The sequence below is a fragment of the Monopterus albus genome, unplaced genomic scaffold (assembly GCF_001952655.1).
Source record: "Monopterus albus unplaced genomic scaffold, M_albus_1.0 scaffold62.1, whole genome shotgun sequence".
NCBI lineage: Eukaryota > Metazoa > Chordata > Actinopteri > Synbranchiformes > Synbranchidae > Monopterus > Monopterus albus.
In genome coordinates this window covers 2,266,327-2,293,836 of record NW_018127942.1, presented here as the reverse complement: position 1 = coordinate 2,293,836, position 27,510 = coordinate 2,266,327, and the positions used below count along the sequence as shown (strand labels likewise).

The 27,510-nt window shown below is 41.1% G+C and overlaps 1 protein-coding gene across 1 annotated transcript in view; it reads right to left on the bottom strand.

The window, feature by feature from the left end:
- Window positions 1-27,510, bottom strand: part of klhl29 (kelch like family member 29) — a 212,702-nt gene that overhangs the window by 28,460 nt on the left and 156,732 nt on the right. Inside the window, exons 12-13 of the mRNA XM_020603683.1 lie at window positions 12,993-13,175; window positions 9,207-9,387 (exon numbers count right to left, since the gene is read on the bottom strand). Of these exons, the coding sequence (XP_020459339.1) occupies window positions 9,207-9,387; window positions 12,993-13,175 (364 nt within the window). The remainder of the gene's footprint in view (window positions 1-9,206; window positions 9,388-12,992; window positions 13,176-27,510) is intronic.

Below are 27,510 nucleotides of genomic sequence, written 5' to 3'. Positions count from 1 at the left end.
AAATGCAATTTTTCAAATTTACAATAGGGGGAAAGGGTGGTATCCCTACTTTTACATGCTATACTTATACAGTACATACTCTGCATATGGTTAGTGCTACATATGCTTCTTACACCCATCCCATGCTTATTGGTGCGCACATGCTCACAAACGCCAACAAAGCATTGAAACTACACTATGCCTGCAATTGTGTTGGTGTGAGCACCTTCACCTTGAATGTACACACACAAACAGGACAAATCTATATATACCAACTAACCCTCCCACCTCCCACGTCGATCCCTCCCTGGGAGCAGCAAGGTGCACTGTCTGGATATTGTGATGGTTTGCCAGGACTATGCTATCTAAAGGTCAGCTGCTGCCTCCTCCTGCAGGGGGATGGCGAACTGACTGCTAACCACCTTTGCAGCATCTGTCACATCCTAACCATTGATAATTAGCCTCAAACACACTGCTGTAACCTGACTGATCGGGATGTCTGACTGGGTGGTATCATGATATGAGAGCGCAAGAGTGGGGCACAAGGTCAATGTATGTTTGTGTTTCTGCATCAGTCTTTGACACAAAGAGATGAAAGGTGAAAAAAAGAGGAGAGAAAAAGGTGCATATGAAAAAAAAAGGTGAGAGAAAAATGACTTGCCTGTTGGTAAAGGCTGGAAATTGTCCAAAGTGCCAGCCCATCATTTATCAATGAGGTGGAAGCACATACAGCTCATACTACTCATTACTCGCAGCCTCTCTCTGCCTTTCCTTGATACCATCCTCAGACACAACTGCCACTGCTCTCCAATGTTTCCCTATAACCTTCACACACACACACACACAAACACACAAGCCCATGCTCTTTGCAACATCTACCTCCATGTCTCCGAAACCTTAGTGCCCCATTAGAAGACAATGAAGAGGAGACAGCATCTTTGCTCAGGCATGTCGGACAGATTCAACCACACTGGCCTCGCAGACCCCAGATACACCCATCAACTCCTGCCTGCTTAGTCAGTGCCGTGAGGAGAGAGTGGAAGCAATGGGAAGAAAGGTGTGGGAGAATTTGGAGACTGTGGTTAAAAGAGGAAACCAGAGGGAAGGATGCTGGGAGGCAAAACAGGCATGGAGAAAAAGAAATGAGAGATCTGCCTGTTTTGGCCCCACTCTCTTTTCAGCTCTGAAGCCTCAAAATCACTGATATAGTGGCTCCTGCAATAAACTGGGAAATGACTGGGCATGTGCATACAATACAAAACAAGAAAATGCTTTTTCCTGTCGATACATGACACAGTCATGTTGTCCTGTGGAGTGTGTGAGACAGGTTTCAACATTTAAAATGGAGTCTACTACTACTTTTTTTTTTAAGTACATTGTAAAAACTAACAAATTTTGCAAAGTTATAATTTTGCTGTCCACTTTCAAATGCATGTTTTACAGTTGCAAAAAATGTTGTTACAAGAGCTCATGTTCCAATCATAATGAATGTCAAGGCTGCATTTCTTTGTGCCACTGTTGTGGTATGGTTGCTGTGGCTGCAAGTAATTTCACTGGTCATTTATCTGTGTTTTATATTTTCAAATACTACGTTACATGTTCAGTCTGTAAAATGTCAGAAAAGCTAATGATAATAAGCTTATAGTGACTTATAGTGGCATCATCAATTTGCTTGCATCAACCAGGCCACACCCCAAAGATGTTTAATTTAAAGGGACGAGACAGCACTGGAAGCTGCAATCAGCAGAGGTGGTAGAAGTACACAAACTCATTACTAGTAAAAGTGGAATTAATTTCCTAAAAAAGTACTCCACTATGGGTAGAAGTACCACTACAAATTCTTCAGTCACACTGAAATATTTAGCACATGTCCTAAAATATGCTTAAAGTACAAAAGTAAAAACACTCCACTAAGAAAACAATGTGGTTTAAATACTATAGAATTTGATGCAGTTGTCACATGAATGTGCAAGTCTAGTACACATTTGTTCAATAAACTTTCAAAAGTGAAAAATATGACCAAAAAAAGTCTAATAATTGATTAGAACGGGGTAGGACATGACAAATGATAAGTACAATTTGATTATGTAATTTACTGGTGGTAAGTTTTGTGTTGGTCAACAGTATGATTAATTGACTAATCATTCCAGCACCTAGAGCTAATCATGCTTTTATTCACTGGGATGGAACACACAACTCTAACAAGTTTCAAAAGTTGTTTTCATATTGTGCTGGAATAAAAGAAAGCAATCCAATGAATATCTGGAAGAAAGAAAGCCATTTAAATGTATAAAACTCAGCAGCATGGTTTGAAAACTGGTTAGCTATGATGTACAGTAAACAGGATCTGTGGTAAATGAGCTATAACATGCAAAAGAAAAGAGTGAGCCAAAGAGTGAGAGACATGAAAAGTGACATTTCAGAAGCGAGAGGGATACCACTGTGGCGTAATGAGGGTGTATCAAAGTGAGAATGCAGAGGAGGTGGTGGCTGAGGTAGGGTTGGAGGGTGAACTGATGCCTTGACAGCACAGTTGGGGCCAGCGCTGTGATGTTGGTTAATCCTGAGGAGCAGGGGATTAGCTCAGCAGGGGAGAACCGCTTCAGCAGGGGGGCTCTGGGAGTCCGTTGTCCCCCACCACAGTGTCATGCTGTGGAGCTACGGCACCACCACCACCACCACATCCCCCTTCAGAACCAGCCCCAGGCACTGTCTGACCTAGTATGTGGAAACAGAGCTATGCAGTAACACACACAGACATACAAAAGACATGCACAGCAGCTCATCAGCTCATTATTGCTGTAGAGAGGCTGGAGGGACTGTGAGAGAACAGCGAGCGCATCTTCACATGAACCCATTGGTTCCAGTGTGGCTGCCTGTGCAGAGCTCATAGGCCCACCTGGGGGCTGCTGCATCTATACACTCCTCTCATCTTCTTTCGTCAGGCTCTGAGCTGCTAAATTCTCGTTGGCTTGCTCCTTTTCTCTCCTTCCTTCTTTCTTGACTCTTTCTCTGTGGGGTCCCACACACCTAGGGCCGCAGAGCAGCAGGGTGCTTCGTTGTTATTAGCATCATCACCCTGTTGATTATTTCCCTGCTGTGTCCAAAAGGGAGTGCTGTTGGGCAGGGAGCTGAAACTGACAAAGAAAGACCTCCATCTTCAAGTCACTGTATTTGTGTAAAATATTTGCATTCAGGGAGAAAGATCTAGAGGTGGATGGCAGCATATGTGAGCTAAGTAAGCTTAAATGGATAGACCGTGAGCTTCTCACTCTGTCTGCTTGACAGCTTCTTTTTGCCTGCAGACAAAGAAGGAGATCCCGACAAGTGTGTGCAGCCAGCAGGCAAAACTCAAAGAGCATCTTTCTTATACGAATTAGACAGGGAGTCTCTCCCACCCCTGGTGCCCCACAGAAGGAACGTTTCTCTGGGTGGCTGGCAACCCAGTGTGCACGTCAGTGTCAGACGTCAAGTACTTAAGGACATGTCGGTTCATGGAGCAGCCCAGGGAAGACATCAACTATGTACAGTGTGAGGCATGATGACACCTCCTGCTGGACTCTCCATGTCGTTGTATGTTCTTGGTCTTCATTGAGTTGGTGAAATTTCCCTTGAACAATTCAGTGCCCCCTCACAAAGTCGTTGAAGCATTGCAATTCTCCTCCTGTGTCTAACTAAGCCAACATTCTTAAAATGGCCCATTACACTGGTCAAAAGTATAACTGCAAATAATGGAAAAAGGAGATCAAGGTTATGCTAAGAGTAGAATAAAGACACTGGTTAAGTCAGAGCAAGGCTGACCACTCTACAGGAGATCAATATCAATCAAACCTTCACTGGCACTGGAAAGAAACTAATGTCTGACAACGTGCACTATAGTAGATGACTGATGCCTGAATGATAAAGTACAGGGATGCTTGTTCAACAACAACAGAATCAGTTTAGAACTTGTAAAACAAAACAAGAACAAAGGAGCTTTCTCTGCACATTTTATGGGAACATATTTTTGTAGCACAGTTTGAAAGGTCATTCTAGTTTGAAAAGCTACAAAAAAGCTAGAGAACATGATCTTTGCAAATCACTCCTCTCTCCTCTAGACTTGTTAGCCAAACAGCGCAACATCCCTGATGAGAAAGTTGCTGTACTCAGTGTCATGTTTCTAAAAGTCTTCATGCAATATTAACTTGCAATAGAGCTTGGAGGACGCAACAAACCTATGCATAGTGTGCAATAAATAAAACAAAACCATCTGTGATTGACACATCATTAGACACCCATGAATTATTCAATATCTGCAATCATATTGGTTTGCTGAAGGATCCACATGCTGAGGAGCATGCGGGCCCAGGGTACCTGATTACAAGTTAAAAGCCTCCAGAACTCAACTGCTCCCATGCCTAAAAATCTGTCAGTCATTAGAGTAGAGAGCGAAAAGTAGAATAAGCCCGCTCAGTCCTCTGAGTGTTGATTTGGACCTCCTGCCATTCCCAGAGAAAGGCTGCATCCTCCTAACTTTGAGACGGCTCTGATTGAAGACATAATTGTGAATGTGGGTGAATTTCATGGTTAGGAGTGCAAAACCCTCAGTGAGATGGATGGAGAGATGGGGAGCCAGGAAGGACTGCAAATTAGGAGTCGGTGTGCTTTGAGTCGGAGCTGGAAGGTGAGAGACCTTGGCTGAGGCTCAATGATATATGCAGACACATAGACAGCAGTACAAATAAACAAGTACTGTATGTTCACAGAAGCATGCATATGGACATACAGAATATTCAAGGAGCAATGAGTATGGGAACACAGGAGGTGTGGCATGGGCGGAGCCAGGAGGCGGCCAAGGATGGCACCGGCCAGAATCTGATTGGCCACTTCTGTCAAAATGTGATGCTTGTCAGTATTAATGAATGAAAAATAAAAGTGGATAAGGAGTGTGGCCAAATGTTAGCTGTGTGTGTCTCATTTATACACAAAATAAACTATGATTTCTAGTAATGTGTTTATTATCTCACAGAACTAGGGGTTTAATTGACTTTTCACATGTGCCACCTCTCTCTGAGTCTGTACCCCAGCCTGGCCACCGTGTCTAAAACGTTCTAGATCTGCCCCTGAAGTGTGTGGAGAAATGCAGATGCACACACAATGAAACGAGATTGGCTGCGTGTGTAAACAATATGCACATCAATGAGCGGAGCAAATAAACTCTGGCTGTCGCACAGCTTCACGACATTCCCCAGCCTTCAGATGCAGTCTCCATCAGCCATCTGCATAGCAAACAAGGCAGCCATTAACACACCCTGACTAATGATTTTTGAATGTTATTAGCTCTCCATGCACATCAGAACTGTGCAGTTCTTTCTCCTTGTGTGGAAGTGCCAAAAAAAAAAAGGGCTTGAGTAACAGTACCTTATCTCCACTGACCAGGGTTTAGTCCTACTGTGAGTTGGCTGCCTCTCTGCTGGAGTCTGTACTATCTTTAGAGTTTTGGCCTAACAGTACTGAGCTGCAGTGGAGCCAATTGTGGCTCACAGCAGAGACACACCTGCAAATCTGGTAGTTAGCTACAAAACAAAGAATCAGTACTTAATGGGGCTCATTTATCAAAGCAGATATGAACAAATGCCTTCAGAAATTGTTTGAACGTGAGCTCCGTACTTTCATGAGATTTAGGTAATAGTTCATATGTACTGTAAACGCTGTCAAAATACGAGTTTTTAAGGTAAAAAAAAAAAAGTGTTTTCAGTGTATGCGGAGGCACTCGTGTGTAGGATGTCAAGGTTACATAAAAAGGGCCGTTATTTATTTGCACAGCTATTTATATGAAAAACAAAACAAAAGGTTTTGACCTGTGCAGAATCTTCACGATGGTTCCAAACTGAACACAGATATATCAGTTTGACAGTTTCTACAGCTCTGAGGTTAGATTACATTTTCTGACAATCATGTCTCTCTAATTGTGATTTTATGCGGCATTGTTAGAAAAAAAAAACTAATTTTAGAAATTAAATAAACTCCTGTCTATGAGTCTTGTGAAATAAACCGCTTAATCTGTCACGCTCTCACCCAAGCCATTCAGACAGCGTATGATTTACACAGTAGCACCTGTCTTTTGAGTTGATTTGACAGACCCGCTGCCTGTTGCTCACAAATTTGCTCCTTAATCTTCAACAAAACAAACATGTGCAAACCGCATTATACAATAATGTTCCTTTCACGTTGCTTAAATATTTCATCCTGGAATACATTATTATTAGCAACCCTGTTGATCAGCTTTACAATAAACTGTGTAGGAGGCAAAAACATTTTTTTGAGCCTCACCATTTTCTGACAACCCGTTTAAACCTTGTATGGTATCACACAGGTTAGCTAAGCCAAGCCTATTTTATTTCCATGAACACTATCATAACATTTACTGTACCAATGCATAATGAGAAATGCCATAACATACAGTAGTGTACAGTACAAATACAAAAGTCAGCAAACTAACTCAGTAATATCAGACAGATAGGAAAATCTACCTAATGTTTAAGATTAGCCACCATGAGCTACTGTTCATAGCAGACCAAATAAGGTTTTAGTAGCAAAACCCCTGAGTGCAGAAAAGGATGCCTATTACTGTAGATTAATTCAGCTTTTACTTCTTATTTCAGAAGTTACAGTAGGCTATATAGTCTGACTTTAATGATGTACCAGTGCTGTTTTTGAAGTTGTTCAACCTGGCTACTTCAGTTGTTGTTAGTAAGTTGGATTATTCAGCTCACTGATGTATTTTTTGTTGTCCGTGACAAAGACCACCAATTATGCTGTCTTAGTCGTCACATAATTCCTTCACTGTTTTCATTTCGACAAAGAGACAAATTACACTTCAGTAGTTTTGTGGGGTTGTTGAGCAGTTGTTGTAGCTTAGACTTTTTAAATGATAGGAATATTGTTCAAAGGTGTGAATGCTCATTATGGCTTGAACGTGGTTATTTATGCTTGTTGAACAGTTGGCAATATTGTCATTCAGTTCTAATGAAAACACTGCTTTCAAAAATATATCTGAGGTAGACAGCGCCGCTCTATTAATACATTTTACTGTAAATTATGGCTAAGCCACCACGTTAGTTTACATTAAAAGAAAAGTCTGTATCTTTTGGTGAATATCTGGATGTTGTATGAGCCGCAATAGTTGGCTTATTTAATCAGTTTCCTAATGTGACAGTGAACACATAACCAGGTATATAAGCACATAATATGTTTCTTATTAAAAATGTAACACTGACATTGCTGGGATACAATTCCCCCCCCCACCTAAACTTATATTACACATATTGCAAAGCTATAAAAGCTGCATGAAGCAAAACATTTCCAGCATTTACAGGCCTTTTATTATTTTCCACTATCAGTTGTCACTTTCTTCACACTAAATACAGCTAGATGTTCTAGTCTCCATAAATGTGTGTGCAGCTCACAATGTTCGCCAGTTGATTAATCTACAATTCATCAACAAAGCCGATAGTAAAGGAGTTCACAGCAGGTTAACACATCCTGTCAGATAAAAAGGCACCCTATCCAAATAGCACATTTTAAATGGAAATCTAAACCAATGAATAATGCATTTGTAATCATTATCATAAAAAATTAACACAAAGCATTGCAATTTAAATATACCAATACACATACCAGTGACAAGAACATCAGACACTGTCTATGCACTCGCTAAAAGCATAAACTTCTATGTATTTAAGCATTTTATCACCAGAATAGTAAGTCTTTAGACCTTCTGACTCAATTTTGACTCTAGAGCCACACAGTGGTTTCTGAAAAAGAGTAAATAAAAGCCTGGGTTGCTTAGAAACAAGCCTGTTGACTGCTCCGACAATTTGCCAAACAGCCTGAGAGACCTTTTAGCTTTTACATGATAAGGCCTTGAATACAGCCCTGACCCTGTGTTACAAATGGTTTGCTTCGGTGCAAGAACCCTGTATTTTCTTCCTAACTACCATGAGTTCAACTGAGTGCAGCGCTAGGGCAGTAATACCGAGCAGAAGAGGCCTCTGGCAGTTCTTGGAGAGAGGCAAAGTAGGTTAAAGTTTTACGGTGCTGATGATTGAGTCCAGTTGCTGAGGGCCTCGGAGAAGCTTCATGATTGCGCGAAAACACACACAAGGGCACAGAGAGTGAAATGCGTACAAACACATCCCACAGTAAAACGCTGATTTCTTTGGAGCCCTGAATGCCCTAGATACACCGGCAGCTCTCAAATTAAGCAGCTCAGAGACAGAGGAATCAAATGCGCTTCCATTATGGGGCAAATATTCCATCTACCCCCTGTCATACTGATGCTGTATGGCAGCATTATGAGGAAAAATCAAATTAGGCTGTTTCATTTGGAGGACTGTTGTGCATTGCGAACAGCTTTGGAGATCAATTGAGCCGCTAGGTAATGAGCGGCAGCGGCCTGCTCTAATATACTCAGTAATGTTCTTTTGATTGCTTTGGTTAATCTAACTCTGCCATGCAGGGGAGGTAACCCTCTCTCTCTCTGTTGAAACTCAGCCCAGGTTAGAGGGAAGTATAAAAAATGGGCAACAGCATTACAAAAGTCAATCAATATGAATCAGCCTGTTAATTCAAGACAATCCCTATTCATGTTTAGTGCCACTAGAAATTCATCATACTCCATTAGAACATTTTTTTTATGTCTGGTTTTATTCTAAAGAGTTTTGGCAAATACAAACAAATAAGATGAAAAAACCGAGCTAAACAGGCCACAGTGGACAACCTTCACATGAAGTGTCAGTGATGTGTTGACGCTGAAGTGAATGGAATCAGACACAGTAGACCAGCTCTGCTGTTTGAAAGCAAAATCCTCTCGTTTGTCCACCACTCGCATACTGTACAAGTATGAGGTATGAGGTCACAGCTGTGACCATTTAATATGCTCTGGCTCATATTCATTGCTCTGCACCTTTTTGCTCTCACAGAAAATGCTAACAAACCTGTCCAACCACTTTTGCAATATGCTGCACTGCACTATTGCGGGCCACACCATCTGCCATGTTTTGCTGTGTAGTGTGAATATTTATTTACTCAAGCTGGATTGCTCAGCATCCAGAAAACCTTTGTAGAATTGTCCACATTGCGTGCTCAGAGACGGCTGACAAATCTGGTTAGAGCTGTGAAGGACTGTGTAGTTACCAGTTTGTTGTTTGGAGACAAATGCTGTTGCGTGTGTTTGTGACTCTTACCTCTCCACGTGGTCCAGGTTCCCTGATACGCCAAGTCCTCCGATGGCGTAGAGCTTTCCGTCATACACCAGGCTGTTGTGTCTGCAGCGAGCCACAGTCATCCGAGACACCAGATTCCAGTTGTCTAATAGGGACATGTAGCACCATACATCAGCCACCATCACACCTGACTCGATACCACCTGAAATGCATAGAATACATGTGATCAAAGTTGACATGTAGGGTGATTTTATAAGGGTATTTCGACCACAGTAACCAGTAACAGCGATTTCACCTGGATTTTCTCCAGAGGAATAAGGACAAGATTTACTTCCTGTGTGATGCTTCCAGGTGTCAAAATGTCACCGCTCTAGCAGCAGCACCTTCCAGTGGTTCAGGAATTATCAGGGTTATATTTGATAACAAAAGTTATATTGTCTCCTTCCCCATAGCTAGTAGTTTCATTGCAATTACACACTGAAACAAGAATAAATAACCATCAAACACTCTGCAGATGGTCTACTTTGGAGCCACTTACTCTGAAGTTTTCAGCCTTTTTTCTCACCTCTTCCTTCACTCATTCATCATAAAAACATAAATGTACAAAAGGAACTTAGTTCCAAGTTTAGAGAAATTAAGTTTCTGTAGCTCCTTAGTACCTGCCACCACTGGGACAAAAAGAGCTATATGACTTTATGTAGCATGGTGTTTATGAATACATGCAAAACGATGGAATTATGTGGTAGTAATGACAGAAGTACTGAAAATGTTTTTTCTTCATACAAACTGTCTCTGATTTAATATAAAAATCTCCATTACTAAATATTGTGCATTTTATCAGAGGTTAAAATAAGTGACTTGGCTGACTTGAACTGACTGAAAGTTGTTTTCTGCTGTGCTGGCTGCTCAACCCAGCCAACCAACAAAACTGCACTTGTTTCAGGTCTCTTCAAAGAAGCTCTGTTAACGGTGTAGATTGACATGTAACACCGGCCGACTCAGTGACCCTGCTCCGAATGTGAGGAAGGTTACAGACTGGAGCCTGTTGATTGGCTGGCTAGAACACCTCTGATTTCCCCACTGGCTGTCTGACTCCCAGAAGACAGATGCAGACCTGTTCCAATGCCCAAGCACAAATTTACATTTATATGAAAAGAGGGAGAGGAAAAGGTACATGCAGGGCAAATCCTGTTGCATTTCCACAGTGCAATGTCAAGGTCTGAATACCGTGCAGGGTTCTCACACAAACGGACTGTGCAGGGCAAAATTCAGTCTAACTCTGGAGGAGCAACTTAAAGGTGTCTCATAGAGCGAGTCACAAAGAGCACTGTGTGCCACTATGGAGCAAATTAAACCACAGAACACTGCAGCAACTGTAAAGCCAGACAGAGGGAAAAGTCAGGTTCAATAAAATGTTCCACAGAAGGTAAATAGGAAAGACATTCTAGACAAAAATAACTCTTCTGAAAAGAAATAAATTAAAGGTGTCTGCATTGTTGTGCAGAGGAAAAGCTTTCAGTACAACAGATGAGTAAGCTTTGAGGGCAGCCAGGCCTTTAAAATGCTTTAAATGCTTCACAAAGGTCACAGGAAATGGGTGATAGCCTTGGTAGCATCACATTACAGAATCATATCTGTTGCAGAATAATATGCCCTCTATAAAAGATCAAGACTGTCAAGTGTGGAGACCTTTGTCTCATTCTGATGCAAGTGGTTTTAAAGATTTTCACTCCTGTTGGCTTAAAAATGGAGATACTTGATGCGCTCATGTTTTATCAACTGCCGTTTCCAAGATCGAGAATGAACTTGACTCAGGGAAAGATTATAGTTTTTATAGTGTATGTTAGTTGCTGTGTACCATAACAAGCCTAACAACCGATCATTTACAAACTTTAATATCGGCTGAAGAAACCAACAAACTGCAATGACAGCCGTCTGCCAGCCAAATCATTTTTCATTTCATTCAGTAACTGAAGAATGGTGTGAACTAAAAGCCTGTAAAGCCCCTCACATTCTCCTCTGGCATCCCAATAAGAGAGCTGAACTGTAGAAACACCCTCTCCTTCCTCAAATGTGTTCCTAAGGCTACGACATCTCAAATATGAACAGCTGCCACGCTGAAAGCAGTGACGCAAATTTTTAGCCTACATTAAGCTTCAGCCACAATTCCCTCTGCTGCAGGGGTAAATCGGGTGCTGAGGGTATTTGTATAAATTTCCCTTCTCTCCTCCCTTAATTTGCATCCCTGAACTGGAATGCCTTAAAATACATACTGCATGAGCCCAAATGTGCAACTTCCAGTGGTCTTCTGTTTTTTCTGGTGCAAAGCCAAACTGCGACTCCTTGGCAAATAAGAACACCTGAAAAAACCTTGGTAAAAATCCCCCTATAAGAGGACAGTAATGCTACTAGCACTAAAATGGTATAGTGCTTTAAGCTAAATGCCCACAGTGACAATGTTAACCTGTTGCTATTTAGCAGTTATAGGGAAATATTTACCTTTTGGTCTCTTGTGCCTGTTTTTCAGGTGCATATTTACATGTTCTGCCCTAAACACACATGCTCCAGCAGGCTGGAATCTCAGTTTGCATGTAATTTGTGTGTCTGCATTGTGCGACACACACTCACTCCTCATCACATACGCATTTAAGGGAGCACTGCACAAATAGTAGGAGGAGACGTGAACAGAGGATGATTATGCATTCCGGTGGATTTCCTGAGGTCACACAATTGCGACTGTCAATTTTACTGGGAAAATTGTCAGCCTCTACAAAGGGATTAACAAGTGAGACAAGTAAGGTTGTAGTGGCAGCAGTAAATTTGCATTAAGTATAGCCTGACTGTACATTTAACTGAAACCTTATTATTAAAATAAAAAATGAAGTCATTACACACAATGTCTTATTACTGTTACACAGAGGAATAGTGGGCAGGAAATCATGGTTTGTGTTCTTCAAACTTAATCTGAACTTGACCATCAGTGATGTCAAATCCTTACAGAGCGCAGCTAAACCTTTCTTTGCTTGGTTAAGATATTCAAGTGAGAATCTGGCTGCATTTACCTACTATTAACATCCATATTAATTCCACCTCCACCTGAGCTACTACACCTGTGCCATCTCTCCACGAATCAGATGCTCAATTCACACAGACAGCCGTTGCACACTCAACGAAAACTGCAGCACGCCTTTGTGCACAGCAATTTTCTTTGGCAAATCTGGCCCACAATGTCTGCGTTACAACATTTGTTAATTAGCAAACAAGCTGAGGCTGATGGGAATGTCATTAGTTCTGCAGGCATTTAGTCATAAACCAAACTAACAGACAAATTGGAATTTGACCTGGATGCCATTTAATGAAACATTAGGGAACTCCCAAAGCTATAATGGCTTCTGGGTGGAACATAACAGTCTCCATCAAATTTCAGGGCAATCCACAGAATAGGTGTTGAAATATTTCAGTGTGGACCAAAGTGGAGAACCACCCAACAGACTGACATTGCCTCCATAGAGTCATCCTGCTAGCATGGCTAAAGACACTGTAGGTACAATAAAACCAGTGTGATGTTAACTTGGTGGCAATACAACAGATGTGTCATTCAGTCTTTTCAATCTAAAGATTCAATGCTGTGGTCAGTGAGTGGATGTTGAAGATTTATTTGAACAAATTGTGCAATGATGGTGGGGATAACCTTTCACCACTACAGCGTGATAAATGGTTGGCATCTGCTGTCCTCCTGCTCTGCTCCACTAAGTGAAAGACAGGACAGCTACAATTGTTGCTGCTGGAGTGGGTAATTTAACTCACCTGACAGGTAGATGTTGTCTCCTGCTGAGATGACATTGAAGAACTCGCGGTCATAGAAGGGCAGGCTGGCCAGCGGGTACCACTTACTGTTCTGGGGGTTAAAACAGGTGACTGCTGTCAGGGAGCGCTGGTTCATCCCAGTCACCTGACGCCCTCCCACCAGAACTATCACCTCGGCTACACCTAGAGGATAAAGGTAGAGGAAAGGGTGCAGAGGAGAAGGATGATGGGGGTGGAGATAAAGGAAGGAAAGAGATGGGAAAAGGCAGGCCATCAGGGTTTCCAGCAGTATATCAAGGCCAAGACTAAATCAAAGGCTCTTTGAGACAGGCTAGTGCTGCACCAACTAGCAGGCATAATGTTTCATGGCATGTTTTTAGTTTTTAAATATGGCTTTCAGGTGTAAGATGAACAGTTTTCTACATTTAATAATGGCACCATTTACCATTCACCTTCTGAACCTTTTCATTTACATTGCAGACGAGAACCTCGGCGAGCTGTGTGAGAGCTGATAAACACACAAAACAGCCATAGGATTAGAACTCTGCTGTTTTGAATTCAGCAGGCCTTGGCTGTCTCTGAGTCAATAAGCTTATCCAGAAATGCAAAACAAAATGCAAAACAGAAAAGTTTCCTTTTGGTCTCACAAAGTGTTTGAGTTAAATGGGAAAGTATAACTCAATTAGCAAGACTGATGGGCTGCCGTTTGTGTATGTAAACTGGGTTGCTGCCCAGCTCTCATTCTTCCTTCCTACAACCACTAACCCTAAACATTTACTTGTTTAAGCAATGTTCAACAAGCGAGAATCAATTTGTGTACATTTGTATGCATCTTGCGTCATGTCCACACATGTGCTAGGGCCTTGTGTGATTCAGAATATTCCTGAAACACATTCAGCTCTCATCCCCGTTACTCCTCACCCAATCTCTGCTCTCAGTCATGCATGCACACACCTACACACACAGAGTTGGTTGATAAAGACACCAGCGATCCACAACACACAAACAGGTTGGCAGGCTGCCACGTGCGCATCTCAGGTCCTTCTCAGTCCTCAGCAGCAGGCAAGACGACGAGCCGCCAGACAGAAATAAGCTGTGTGTTTGTAAGCAGCAGGCAGGCGAGCAGGCCGAGGGAGGCGAGCCAGGGAGGGGGAGGAGAGCGATAGAGAGATAGAAACGGTGTGAGAAGAGAGAGAGCGAGAAAAACAAAGAAGGTACGAGAGAAAGAAAGGGAGGAGGGACAGCTCGTTTTCATACACTCCAAACTGCCTGGATCGATAGTTTTCTACTCAGACACTCCCCAGACAGACACATACATACTGTGTCTGTCTGTTACTTCATTCTGCTTCTGTTAAAAATCTATCTCCCTATTTTTTTCTTAAGCTTTTCTTTTAAAGCTAGTAAAACAGAGCTTTCCTCCAGGAAGGGTAAAAGAGTAAAAGGGTAAAAAGAGGAGAAAGATACAATAAGTACAACAGGCTTTGCTGAGGCTGAGCAAACAGACATAGCAGTAAGTAGTACCTCAAACATATTGTGGACATACAGCTTAGACTTAGTGGGCAGCTTAAAGCCAACTGGCTCTTTTCCTTGGTAAGATTTTAAGAAAGTGCTCCTCTGTGTAGGATGGAAAAGAAAGCGGTGGCTCAAGGAGAAATTGTGACAGTGTCACTGCAAAGATGAAGGTCTGGTACATGTCTAAAAAAAGGACAATCATGACAAAATATGGAAGGTGTAGGAGTCACCACCTTGAAAAATGAGAGAACTTGGAGCATTGCTGAAAAAGATTTCAGCCGAGCTTGCCCCCATCATGGGCCCGTTTTCACAGCTTCATGGCATCAAACTCCAGAGTCAAAGTCACAAATGGCCCCTGAGACCTCCAACAGACCTTGGATATACAGCTAATAAATGGGAGTATGGTTTTATAGGATAGCTGCAGCTGTAGCGGCTGTTCTTTGAAAAAACAATTAAGTGAATACAGGCTCTTTGTCTTCCCTCTTATGAGCCTCCAACCATACACACACATTCATTATGTTGACTTTGCTTCGCTATTGTTCTCCCACGATTAGTTTGCTACTATTGCTGTACGTGTTTGTACTCTATTTCTCTTTATCACATGCTATTTTTCACATTTATAGGATTTTAACATTTTGTTTGCTTTGCCTTTATAGGATTACATTTTCATCTCCTTTTAAGTCATCCTATTAGCTGTTTCAGGTTGTTGATATCGACTGCCTCAATTAACTTGGCAAAGTTTCTGTATCCGTCTTCTCTTTGTGTGCACTTCAGTGTTCTACCTTTTAGAATTTTCTGATGTTGTAGGGTTGTTGAATTTTTCCATTTAAAATGTAAAAAGTATGCAATTTTGAAAAGAGACTGAAACAGGGAGTTCTTTTCTTGTTTTTCAACATAAATCTTTCCTCCACCAAACAAGCTTGAACCCTCAGTGTCTGTTTAGGCCAAGTTAAGCAGGTCTACTGTACATGCTGCTGAATTGTACCTCTATGCACATGCAGGTCTTTACTATCACTTAGCGCCTATGTGCGCTTTCCACTTGGCTAAACACGTCAAGGAGAGTCCACATCTGGGCTCTGAGGCTGCTGTGTGGGTCTGACCCATGAAGCTCCAAATGCATTCACACAACACAACCCAACACCAGCCTGTCAGAACACAGAACAGGAGAGCGGCAACGCTGACGGGGAGTCATGGCGTCGGATCAAATGGTTGTGTGTGTGTGTGTGTTCTCTCAGACAACAAAGCCTCACAGGCAGGACAGTCAGTTGAATGGAGGTTCAACAAGAGCTGGGTTGAGGGATGAAGGGATGGAGGATTGAAGGATGGAGACGAGTGGTTGGGGATGAAGGGATAACCAAGACTTGACAGCTCTGTTTTTTTTTTTTTATCCTGACAGAGTTTATACCCATAGCAGTTGGAGAGAAAACGCTTCCTTCTCCTGATTGTTAGTGACTTTTGTTATCCATTGTCCACACAGCAAACATCACTTGTGACCTTTAGCTACTAATAGAAATAACTGAATTTTTCTTGCTAAATTAGACATTAGCCAGGGTCTTGAGTGTAAAGGAAATCAATGGGAGCACTGATTGATGAAATACCCTTTTGTGTCTGTGTAAATATCCTCAGCCAAACTGTAAAAAGAGAAATTGCCTGCACAGCTCGCCTGACCTCTAAGGAATACGAGCACATTGACGACTCCAGCCATTAGGAGCACAGCGAGCGACTCCACCTGGAGTTCATTTGCTAGATTTGTGACACTGTGTGACAGGAGTTTCTGTATGTGTGTGCCATCCACAACCCATTAATCAGTGTGGGAACCAAATCTGTGTCAAACACACAGTCTATCTTGTAAAAGTCTCAAGGATCAGTCTTCCCTTTACTAATGTACCGTTACTTGTGTTTGTCAAAACAAGGACAGGATATGTGCAAATAATAGAAATGGGGAATTATCTGCAGGCAAACCACAGGGCAGTATTTCACATTGACAGTCAGTTATTTGTTTCCACTTCCCTTTAGTGTCTCTGTGTCCAGTTTGTTTCTGACTGCTGTCGCCATTGTGTCAGAGCAGTGATTGAAAGCTGACTTTAAGCATGAACAGTTTCACTTTGGCGTCTTCCTGTTTTCCCCCTATGATTCCCCATAGAGGTGCTTTCTTGTAGGGTAGTTATCCTGCCTGAAGAAAAGACACAGGCAAGTGACCCGCATGCTTCTTTGCTTTTCCTTCCCAACAGTAAAAATGTGTGCATCCTGTGGTACAACTCTGAAAGAAAATAGACTGTATCCTGCATAGTCCCAGGGTGCACTGTTTATGATGTGAAGTTAACTTGGTAAGTATGGATGTCTCCTTTGTACGAGGATGTTTTGTGGCTAATGTCTCTTGAGAGCAGACCAGACAGGATACTAAATGAATCCATCCTCATTGCAGTGTGGCTGCACTTGGTTTCCTCTTTGAAGGACTTGAGGGATACCAGCTATACTCATTCTATTCATCCTTCGTTAATTTCTTTCATTCAATTACTCTACATTTGTTTCTTGATGAACAATCCAATACAACATCTTTGGAGGGAGTTTAAACTTCACGTTGCTCAGCGACAGCCCTGAAACCTGACAGATCTAGAGGAGATCTGTGTGGAGGAGTGGGCCAAAATCTCTGTTGCAGTGTGTGCAAACCTGGTCAAGAACTACAGGAAACGTTTGACCTCTGTAATTGCAAACAAAGGTTTCTGTACCAAATATTAACACTGATTTTCTCAGGTGTTCAAATACTTATGTTCAGCAGTGCAAGACAAATAAATTCTTTAAAAATCATACAATGTGATTTCCTGAATTTTTTTTTTTTATCTCAGAGTGGGAATGCACCTACAATGTGAATTTCAGACCCCTCCATGATTTCTAAGTGGGAGAACTTGCAAAATCGCAGGGTGTTCAAATACTTCTGCTCCTCACTGTATGTTTAACTTATTTATAGCACAAATTGTGCACAGGTTTTGAGCAACACCTAGCTTGAAAGAAATGTATGTAACTAGATACTTAATTCAAGGAAAACTAAAGAAATGGTGATAGACCTCAGGAGGAACAGGACAGACCCTTCCCCACTTTTTATCAATGGGAATGTGGTGGAGCGAGTTTTAACCTTCAAGTTTCTGGGGACCATGATTTCTCAGGACCTCTGCTCGACAGAAAATACCACAGCAGTGGTTAAAAAGTCCCATCAGAGACTACTCTTTTTGAGGTTGCTCCGCAAGACCATGCTGGTTGCTCTGCTATAAACATTGCCAGCTCAAGATGTCTTAGCAGAGCCAGGAACATCCTGAAGGACAACATGCACCCTGGACATGAGTTGTTTGCCTTCTTGCCCTCTGGGAGGAGATACAGAAGCCTGAAAAGCAGGACTAACAGACTTAAAAACAGCAATCCAAACTCTGAATACTGCTAACTAATAATTTGATAAGCTACACCCAGTATCAATATTTTAATATATTTATTATGAACTATTTATTGCTGTATGGTTGTATGAATGTGGACAAGGTGGTCGTGAGAATGGACAGTTTGTTTTTTTATTTTATATATTTGCACTGAACAGATGTGGCACATGTAATTTTGTTGTACTTATGTATAATGACAAAGTATTCATTCATTCAAAATTGAGTGACAATTGGAAACAGAATAAAACCAAGCTAGACGTTATGCATGCTAGCTACAGTATGTCATGACACAAAACTGTTTCTGAAAGTGAAATTCAGTGATGCTTTTACTTGTGATTTGTGCTGTTTGTGCCATTAAACCTTGTATCAACAAGATGTAAAAACAACAGTGATGTTCACCTTTTAAATTGCTATTGCTAAATTGGTAGCAAAAAATTGTTTATTGGTACATTTGGGAGGCACCAGCATTAGCATTCATTTGTAGTTGTGCATGTGTCCACCTGATGAATGTAATATATTCACTCTCCCTTTATCTCTGTCAGGACTCCAACAACAAAATATCAGTCTCTTAGGATAGATAACAAGGATAATAAGGATAATCACTTTTAATGGCCATGTATGTTACACACAAGGAATTTGTTTCCGGTACAGAACCGATGGCAGCCATCTGCGGCGCCAACTCAACCGATGGCTCTAATCATTGGGGGCAACAGGGGGGGTTCAGCGTCTTGCCCAAGAACACTTCGACACGTCGACTGCAGGCACCGAGATTCGAACCTTCAAGCTTCTGGTTGGGAGACTCCCCCCCTCCCCTCTCGGGCCTCCACCTTTTTTCTTTTTTTTTTTTTTTTTAAAACACTTGATCTAAGTCAAAAGGCCAAGAAACTAGTGCTCCTCTGTGTTCACCAGCTAATCACTAATTGTGTCTCTCAACGTACTACTGGACACTGGGAAGAGAGCAACCAGTAGAGTTTTACAGCTTCTAGCAGGAAAAAGCTGCCTGCTCTATTTAAAAATAACACAAGCACCACATCAGTTACGTTGTACTGTAGAAAACCTTCCACACAGCTGAGGGGATCTGCAGAGTCATGTGATAAATCTCAATGGGCCTCTACACAACACAAATAATCATTTAATCCATTAGCACATTAGTTTAATAATGTTGATGATAGCTGATATTAAGTAATCAAAATGGTCATTTAGAGCAGGGATGGAGAACAGTGAGAAGAGGGAAGCAGTGTAGCAGCAAGGATTAGGTGTAAACACAAACTACAATGGTAGCATCTGGATGGAGCCCAGTGGTAAATCCCTCAGAAGGAGGTTTCAGTCATTGCAAGCTGCGAATTGTGTGGCAGAAGAAAAAAAAACAAAAAACCTAGGTGTACAGAGCCTATGTAAAAGCTGAATCTCAAATTGAAGTTGATGCCCACCCACAGAGTGTGACTCACACACAAACACACAAAACACCCCCTGACGGATTCTACGTATTCCTTCCACCCGGCTCAGCTTCAACTAAATGAAATCTGTCTGTGACAGGAACACGGCGCCCATGTTTTTACCCCATGAGGCACCCTCACCGTGGACACACACATACAGTATTTGTACAGTTATCTTTGTGAGGACATTCACTGACAGCATACAGTACATTCCCTAGACCCTTACCCTAACCATCACAACTAAATGTCTAATGCAAACCTGATTCCAACCTGAACCCTAAAACTGTGTTGACCTTCAAACAACCATTTGAAGGTGTGTCAGAAAGTGAGGACCAACTGACATGCCCTCACAATGTATAGCCATACAAGTACACATATACTCACTCAAACACAAACAGTTGTGTTTCTTACACTTCACGGTAAATTAAACTCTATGAAGACCTACCCTAAACTAACCTTAAACCAAGCTGTCACTCTAAAATTTAGCCAATTATATTTTGGGAACTTGATTTTTGTCCACATAATGTGACTATGTAGACAGATTTTTGTCCCCACAATGTACTGTTTGTAATTGCAGCCCACAAATGCACACACTCCCAGATGTACAGTCACTCCCGTAGAAGAGAGGCTGATAGAAAGATGAAGACAGAACAGAAAGATTCTTTCCTCTTTCCTGCTGCCACAATGGGTCTTATCTAACTTTGTTATGTTCTTCTTGCTCTCTGCCCCATGCTGTGACGCCACTTTCCTTATTCCTTGTCTTATTTGCCCGGCGGCTAACACCTCACTCTTTCTCTCTTATTGCCAACCCATGGGAGACTTTACTCCATCTCTCACTCCTTCTCTCTAAGTCTTTCTCTCTCAAACCCCAGGAGTCTGCTTTTTTCAATGTACTCTCCATTTCATCTTCCTTCACTGACTCCTGTTTTTTCATATTCATGCATCAAGTTTTCAGCATTTCTTGACCTTATGTTAAGCACCCATAGTCTGTGGCAGGTACAGACAGAGGAAAGCAAAGTGTTACTCAGAAGGGTTGATACTGACCAAGAATTAGATGAGAAGATTGACCATTCTCAGCTTTGGATGGGAAATACAGTACCAACAGCAGCGGCTTAGCTTAGCTTAGCATGAAGTTGGAAACAGGGGAGACTGCTAGCCTGGCTCGATCCAAAGCTAAGTCTTGAGTACCTTGCTCACATACTTTAGATAGTCGATTCTGCAGTAGTGAGACACCATTACCAAAGTTAATTCCTGACTTTGAAAGCTGCAGTTACCAAATAAGAAAAACTAACTACTAAATGTAGCCGTTTTGGAGCCTGCAGTTATATCACATGATCTCAGACATCATGCTAAGATTGGTTTGCCAAATATCAGCTTGCTCCATTGATCTGAAACTCCCTGCTGAGAGAATAAGACCAAAACTATCAGGAAGATGCTTAAGTTACCTCGTTCATCTGTACAGTGGAGGTGGAAATTTAAAATCATTTTGCCAAATCAAATCTCTTCATTCAATCCAGTGAAAAAAAACTCTAGGTAATCACTAGTTTGTTTGTTCTTTAAATCACATTACACAACATTTCATACAGCCACAAAGCAAAACACTGTGTTGGCCGACAGTTTGGTCTAGTTTTGTCTGTCACTGGTTTAAACTGTTAATTTAGTGCAAAGCTGGGATTATAGAAACACAGTTTGACAGGTTAACAGCTCAGCAACCACTATCAACAAATGGGGTCACTGCGTTATCATTGTTTTTGTAGATTTTGATGTCTTATGTTAGGTTTTTATTTATAAAAAAAAAAACATACTCTATATATTGTAGCTAAGTAGAGTTGGCGTTTCACCAACTCCATCAGTGACCATGATCATTCAGTAATCAATTCAATTTCCGGATTCAGGAGTTAAAATACAAACACTACTACAAATATTAGTGGTATCAAAATAATAAATTGCAGTTTGTTTTGCACAGTTTTTCTTCCTCCCACTTCTCCAGTTCTCTTTATTTACTGTACTATATGTTTCCTCCTCTGCGTATATACAGACTTAATCAAAAAATCTGCAAGGGCTTCAACTCATTGGCGTACTTTATGAAAGATCACATTGCTCAAATAATTGTTCATACCATACAGCCAGCTTATGAGGGTTTTGAGCTCCATTTTTCATTAGTCTTTCACTTTATTATTATCCTGAAGGAAATCTGGTTGTTTTGCAGCTGAGCATTGAACACATAAATCACAGGAAATCCACCGACGACAATGAAAAACAACCATCTAGTTGGATGAAGGAAAAAAAAGTGTACGTATTAATAAACATGTCACATGTATAAATATATATGGGTAAATATATTCATATAACACAGCCACAGTGACACCAGCAGTCTGTCTCTCAGGGCTCAGAGGCATTTCTATCTCACTGCTGGTCCATAACCATCTCCTCTTATTTTAGCTGCTTCTCTCCATTCTCTCTCTTTTGCTTCTTTCCCCTCCTAATCCTATGATTTCTCTCTCAGGGTGTTAAAATGGTGAGGATCAGGAGGGCCAGAGGCTTCCAAATAATGTCAGGGTCCAGGGAGGTGTGTATCTGAATGAGCATGACTTGGAATGTGGCTGTGTACAAGTATTCATTACTGGATGTTGGTCTGTTGGACTTCTACTGGGCACAAATTTGCACTCCAGTGATAATCTGTTGTATCAGAGGTGAAGAGAAACCCTTTGTGGCCTGACGTGGACTCACACCATACTTACTTTCAGTGGTATCTAGCGCCATGCAGAGTGTTTTGGTTTCATTTGTCCAGGTTTTGAGATACCTGCAAAATTTCCACATCCACCACAAAACAAAGTTAAAGCGAGAAATTGGGTTGGTGGTCCTCACAGTAACTTAAAATAAGAACTTAAACAATATCAACTTTCCTGAAACAGTGCTTTAATTACTCCAGATGAACTACTTTCTACCAAAAAAACTGTCCCTCTGGAAACAGTTCAGGTTTCATTCTATGGATTTTCCACAGTAACTGGGACATTATCTCTGGAAAGAGAGGTTTCTGTTGAATTTTTTAAATGCATTGCTCATTGATGTGAGTAGCACACGTGAAATGTATTTTGCCCCCTCCATATTGGGATGACACGATATAAATCTAATGGAGTACCATCTCAAAATCTGGGGGAAAAATAAACAGAACTACAGTGTCTGCATGGCTAGACAAAAACCAGAAGGTGAGGAAGTGTTTTCTTGTACTTTTTTGTGAACTGACCCTTTGAACTTTGCGGTATTTAAACCTTGTATGGTACCTAACAATTTGATGGATGCAGGCACATGTGCACGGTTTGAGAAACCAGACCAGCACATGCAATGATACAACTCTAACCAGGTTCACTGTCTGTTGAATATTGGATGAGGATGAAGCAGCCTCCAGCCTTGCAGCAGGTACAGAAGGTCAAAGTGCAAGATGTGCCATGAGTGATGCTGAGGTTGATCTATGTTCTTGTAAATGTTGTTCGTTTTGGATCTGAGCATGAATTGCAGCTCTAGGAACAGAAGGAGTCAGGTTTTCTGGCTCACCCATCACTCCCTCCCACCTTACCTTTCTCCCTCACCCTATCCCTGTTCCTCTGCAACTTAAGCTAACAGCAGCCGCTATCTGTTAGCTAGGTCAAGTGAACAGAATCTTAATTTTGGCTACAGCCCCTATAGACATTCAGACCAGAGGCTATCTAATCTGGATTTACTGCCTCCATGTTATATTTATGAGCTGAGATAGATGAGTTTGCTCAAGATTTCACCGATAAGCTGCAGGAACATCAAAAACTCATACTCCAGTACTCTCCAATGAATTGCTGCATCCAACTTACAGTCTCTTGCTCACTTGCTCCATTTCTTTCACCCTACCTCTCCCACCCTCAAATATAATCTCAGACTCCAGAAATAAAATCAGCAAAACATCTGCTGAAGGGCACTCTTCACATAGAGTGATTAAGACATTTCTGGCACATTCGCCTGCATCCTGCATTTCCAGTTTGAGAGGTGAAACAAGAGTAATCTCACGCTGCATTGACTTTAAAAGACAAACCGGGCTGAATAATTACATAGACCAAGACAATAATCAACAAAGTTCTGACATAAAAAAAACTCGGAGCTTATTAACTGTCCTTCCAAACTGCTGACAGCTTCCCTGTCACCATCGCCTTGCTTAATGGTTGGCACTGAGGCTGTGCAGCCAGAGAAAGACATGACAAATAAATTCAATTAATGCAGGAAAAAGAGCCGCTGTCAGTGTTGACGAACAGTTGAGGAAACACAGATGCAATCAGCGAGACAGAATGTTAATCCAGTCTGAATCAAAAGCAGTAGGTGGCAGACACGAGAGGAACGTCATCTGGTGATCTTTCATGCTCTCCTTACACGGTCTGAATATCGTGCTCCATTCTTGTGGGACACTACGGCCAGTCTCCAAGGAGCTGCTGGCTGGCAGAAGTGTGAATGAGTAGCTGAATGTCACACCTACAGGCTTTAGACCTCACAGAACAGCCTGGTTTTTTTGTCTCCAAAATGTGGATGCAAGCCAAGCCATTGTGCAGGCAGATCTAATGAAACCCAGCCATTTTAAACAACCGCACAACCACCGTTTCATTTGTCTTGCCTTATGCTACAGAAATATAAAAGGGCCAATAATATTAAATATCAGCACCTCCAGAGTAATTAAGGGAACAAGTGGAATCCACAAGGCCAGGGTCACACTGAATCATCTCTAATGGCAAACATCCATTCCAGTGTAAAGAATGATCACGTAGATGAAACGCTGGAATGAACCTGCTGCCTCCTGAAACTTATTATTGTAGTTAATTTTTCTTACCTCAATGCTTGATTACAGATGATGAAGTGGACAGAGACAGAGACTTAAAAAAAAGTGACGCTACTGTTTAAGGTATTTCCTCCCACAGTGTACTTACTTAAAGCTTTAATAATGTGTGTGCGTGTGTCAGCAAGACAGAAACAGTGCGAGCCAAGCTGGACCCCTGCGTCTTCTAGTCATTACAGCTCATTTGTCTGAGTGGTATTCCACTTGGCTGGGTTGAGCTAACAGTTTGCCCTGGTGCTCTCCTCCCTCCTCTGAGCTGAGCACAGCGACACATGAGGAGAGACGGAAATGGGGACATAATGTACGACTTTGGGCACAAGCACACACACACACACACAAACACACATATATATACAACATGTATACAAAAGGAAACTTTTCTTGCTCTTTAGTAGAACACAAACACACATACAGATGTCAACATTACCCAAATGACAGTGTGTCTTATGACTTCTTATGACAAAAAAGAAATGTGAGTAAACTCCAAGCACCAGCGGCTGTTTAACACCCCCCCACCCCGATCCCCTGGAAAGCCTAATGACAGCTAATCAGATGCACATCCACAGTCTAATTAACCAATTAGCAGCTAATGGATACACATACACTATGCAAAACACTGTGGATTCATTATGAGAAACTCATAGTTTTCACTTTACCCAAGACTCTTTTCTGGCCAAATGAGGAAGACGGGGGGCTGTTAACAGAAGCTAGACACACCCGGAACCTTCCAGAAAAAAATCACTGTTGCAGTAGGAAACTGAGTCATAGTAAGAAAGACATAAGGCAAAATATAAGTAACACTCATTTAAAATTGTTTTTTGAAGATTAATTTATATGCTGAATATCATTTAAGAGGACACCCTTAATTAGCATCTAATAAATTAATGGACAGTGCATCCACTCAATACATGCTCCAGAATGCAAAATAGGTACAGACAGAGGTCTGCTTCGTTTTCAACCAGCGAGGCCGCTGAAAAATTAACTTGGTATCATGGTGGTTGCACAAACTTTTATGACTCTTGCCTCCTGAAAGTAAAGCTAAATCTTGTCTAGGATTTTTATACATAGATTTTTGTTCAAATAACTACACACATGAGCTCACCAAAGGAAACAACGTTATGGCATGCCAGGATCCGTCAGAGATAACAAAAAAAAATACCATCAATAAAAACTGGGCAATTAAGAAAAGAAAGAAAATACCACAATGCAGCACAGCAGGATTCTATATAAAGAAAAAACCTGAGTAAACAAGACAATTAAAGGGTGTGTGGAAACCATCTGGCTGCTTCTATTCAGCTGCAACAGAAATAACTTTTTAGAGCTTATGGTTAATGGAGCAACAGCTCATTAAATGTTGGCCTTTTTGTTAAACTCAAAAAAATTAAAGCCATTTCATCTTAGGAACACATTGTAAAGTGCATCTTCATAGCCCATTAATATTCATTTTACTTTATTTTTTATCCATGACATGATATACGAGTGTAATTTGGCAAAAACATGAATCTAGTAAGAAAAGTATGAGAGATTTTGCAGGAATATTTTACACCATTATCACCAAGTAAGTTTTCCCCCTCATAATATAATAAAGCAGCTCTAAACAATGTTTCTATATTAACAGTGGATACAATCATTACATGTAACATCCTATAAAGAATAATCACTGGCTCTGAAGTTCCCCTCGGCTCTTTAACAACTGGAATGAGTTTATTTCCCATAAATTACCAATTTTAAATTCACTCTTACTGCTCTCTCATTAAAATTGTTTCCAGCAACAGCAGGCAACTGTTTTCAGCGAAAAAGCTGATAAACCCATTATATGCTACCTGCTCGGCACCAAATGACAGACAGACAGACGGGCAAGTGAAGCATTTAGCCAAAACCCCAAAATATTTTTGACAGGAGAAACTAGAATTACTGCCCTGCCCTTGTACTGTATGCCTCTGCCAACCGGTCAAATTGCAGTTGACATGCATGTCTGTCCAGCGATCCATATATAGTGAAGACTTGGAAGGAATTTAAGATATTAAGATATTAAGTGTTTTTTATTTTATTTTATTTTTTGGCAAAATTGTAGCTATCATTATATGCATGATTTCAGTGATAAATATAGTCTTCAATTTGCTATGGCCCCACCCCTTCCTGTTCTTTTGCTGCTCTACCTGCAGCAGTCTGCAGGTAAGGGTGGGTCCTATAGTTAACGTGGTGACACCTGTGTGAGTCTCAGCTGAGACTATTTAAGATCACTGACTGTTTAGTCTATCTTCCTACTCTCTCTCTACGGGATCCATATTGCCTGGGTTCGGGGTTTGTTTTTCGCACTCACAACACGCCTACATACATTACTCCATTCATCCATACGCTGCATACACCACTGATCTGACTGATTCTCACACCCCATATGTATTATTGTGTCTCTATAGTTTGTGTTTGTAATAAAACAGAAACAGGGTTTAATGCTATTGATTGCCCTTTTTGTCACTGGCTACAAGAGTCAGTTTGTGATAAATTAAAGATTATTTTTTACATAGGACTGATAGGGGCTTCTGTCAGATGGTCCATGAGTCCACGTGGATGTTTGTGTATGGAACTATGGAAGAAATTCCCTCAAGATGATCCTAACATATCATGTTCACAAAAATGGGACAGATGGACAACCTGAAAAAATAATGCTAGCAGCCACAGCTGTCGCCGATGCAGAGGTATAAATACTACGTTGGACAAAAATATGACTCAAATTAATACTAAAGCTGCTGTGTCTGCTGGATATGTCAATTAGCCACTGTTAGCTAACATAACTGCTATAACAAGTTTAGCGATGACGTGTCAATGTTTTGATTTGATTTGATTTGATTTATTCTTTCAAGCATGTAAAAACAGTTGATATGACAACACATAATTTTACACATAATCCAATATCAATTTGCTTATACCTAGTACATGCTTGAATGGAGTAGGAAGAAGTCAGACTTATCCAGTCCTACCCCATGACATCATCTTACCATCATTGGTTTACAAGCAGTATCTCTACATAAATAATTCTCTTCTACACCACACAAGTAATATACTAAAGAATTATAACAAGAATGTTAACATTCTTACATAATTACATTCTTAAATAATTATCTTCTACACCACACAAGTAATATACTAAAGAATTATTACAGTGTTAACATTCATACACCACACCCACAATGTTCCATCTAATCAATCATTAAGCCTGTTCTTGAATATATCTTGATTGACACATACCTTTATATTTATGTTTAAACTCATCAATTCTATTACTATTTTTT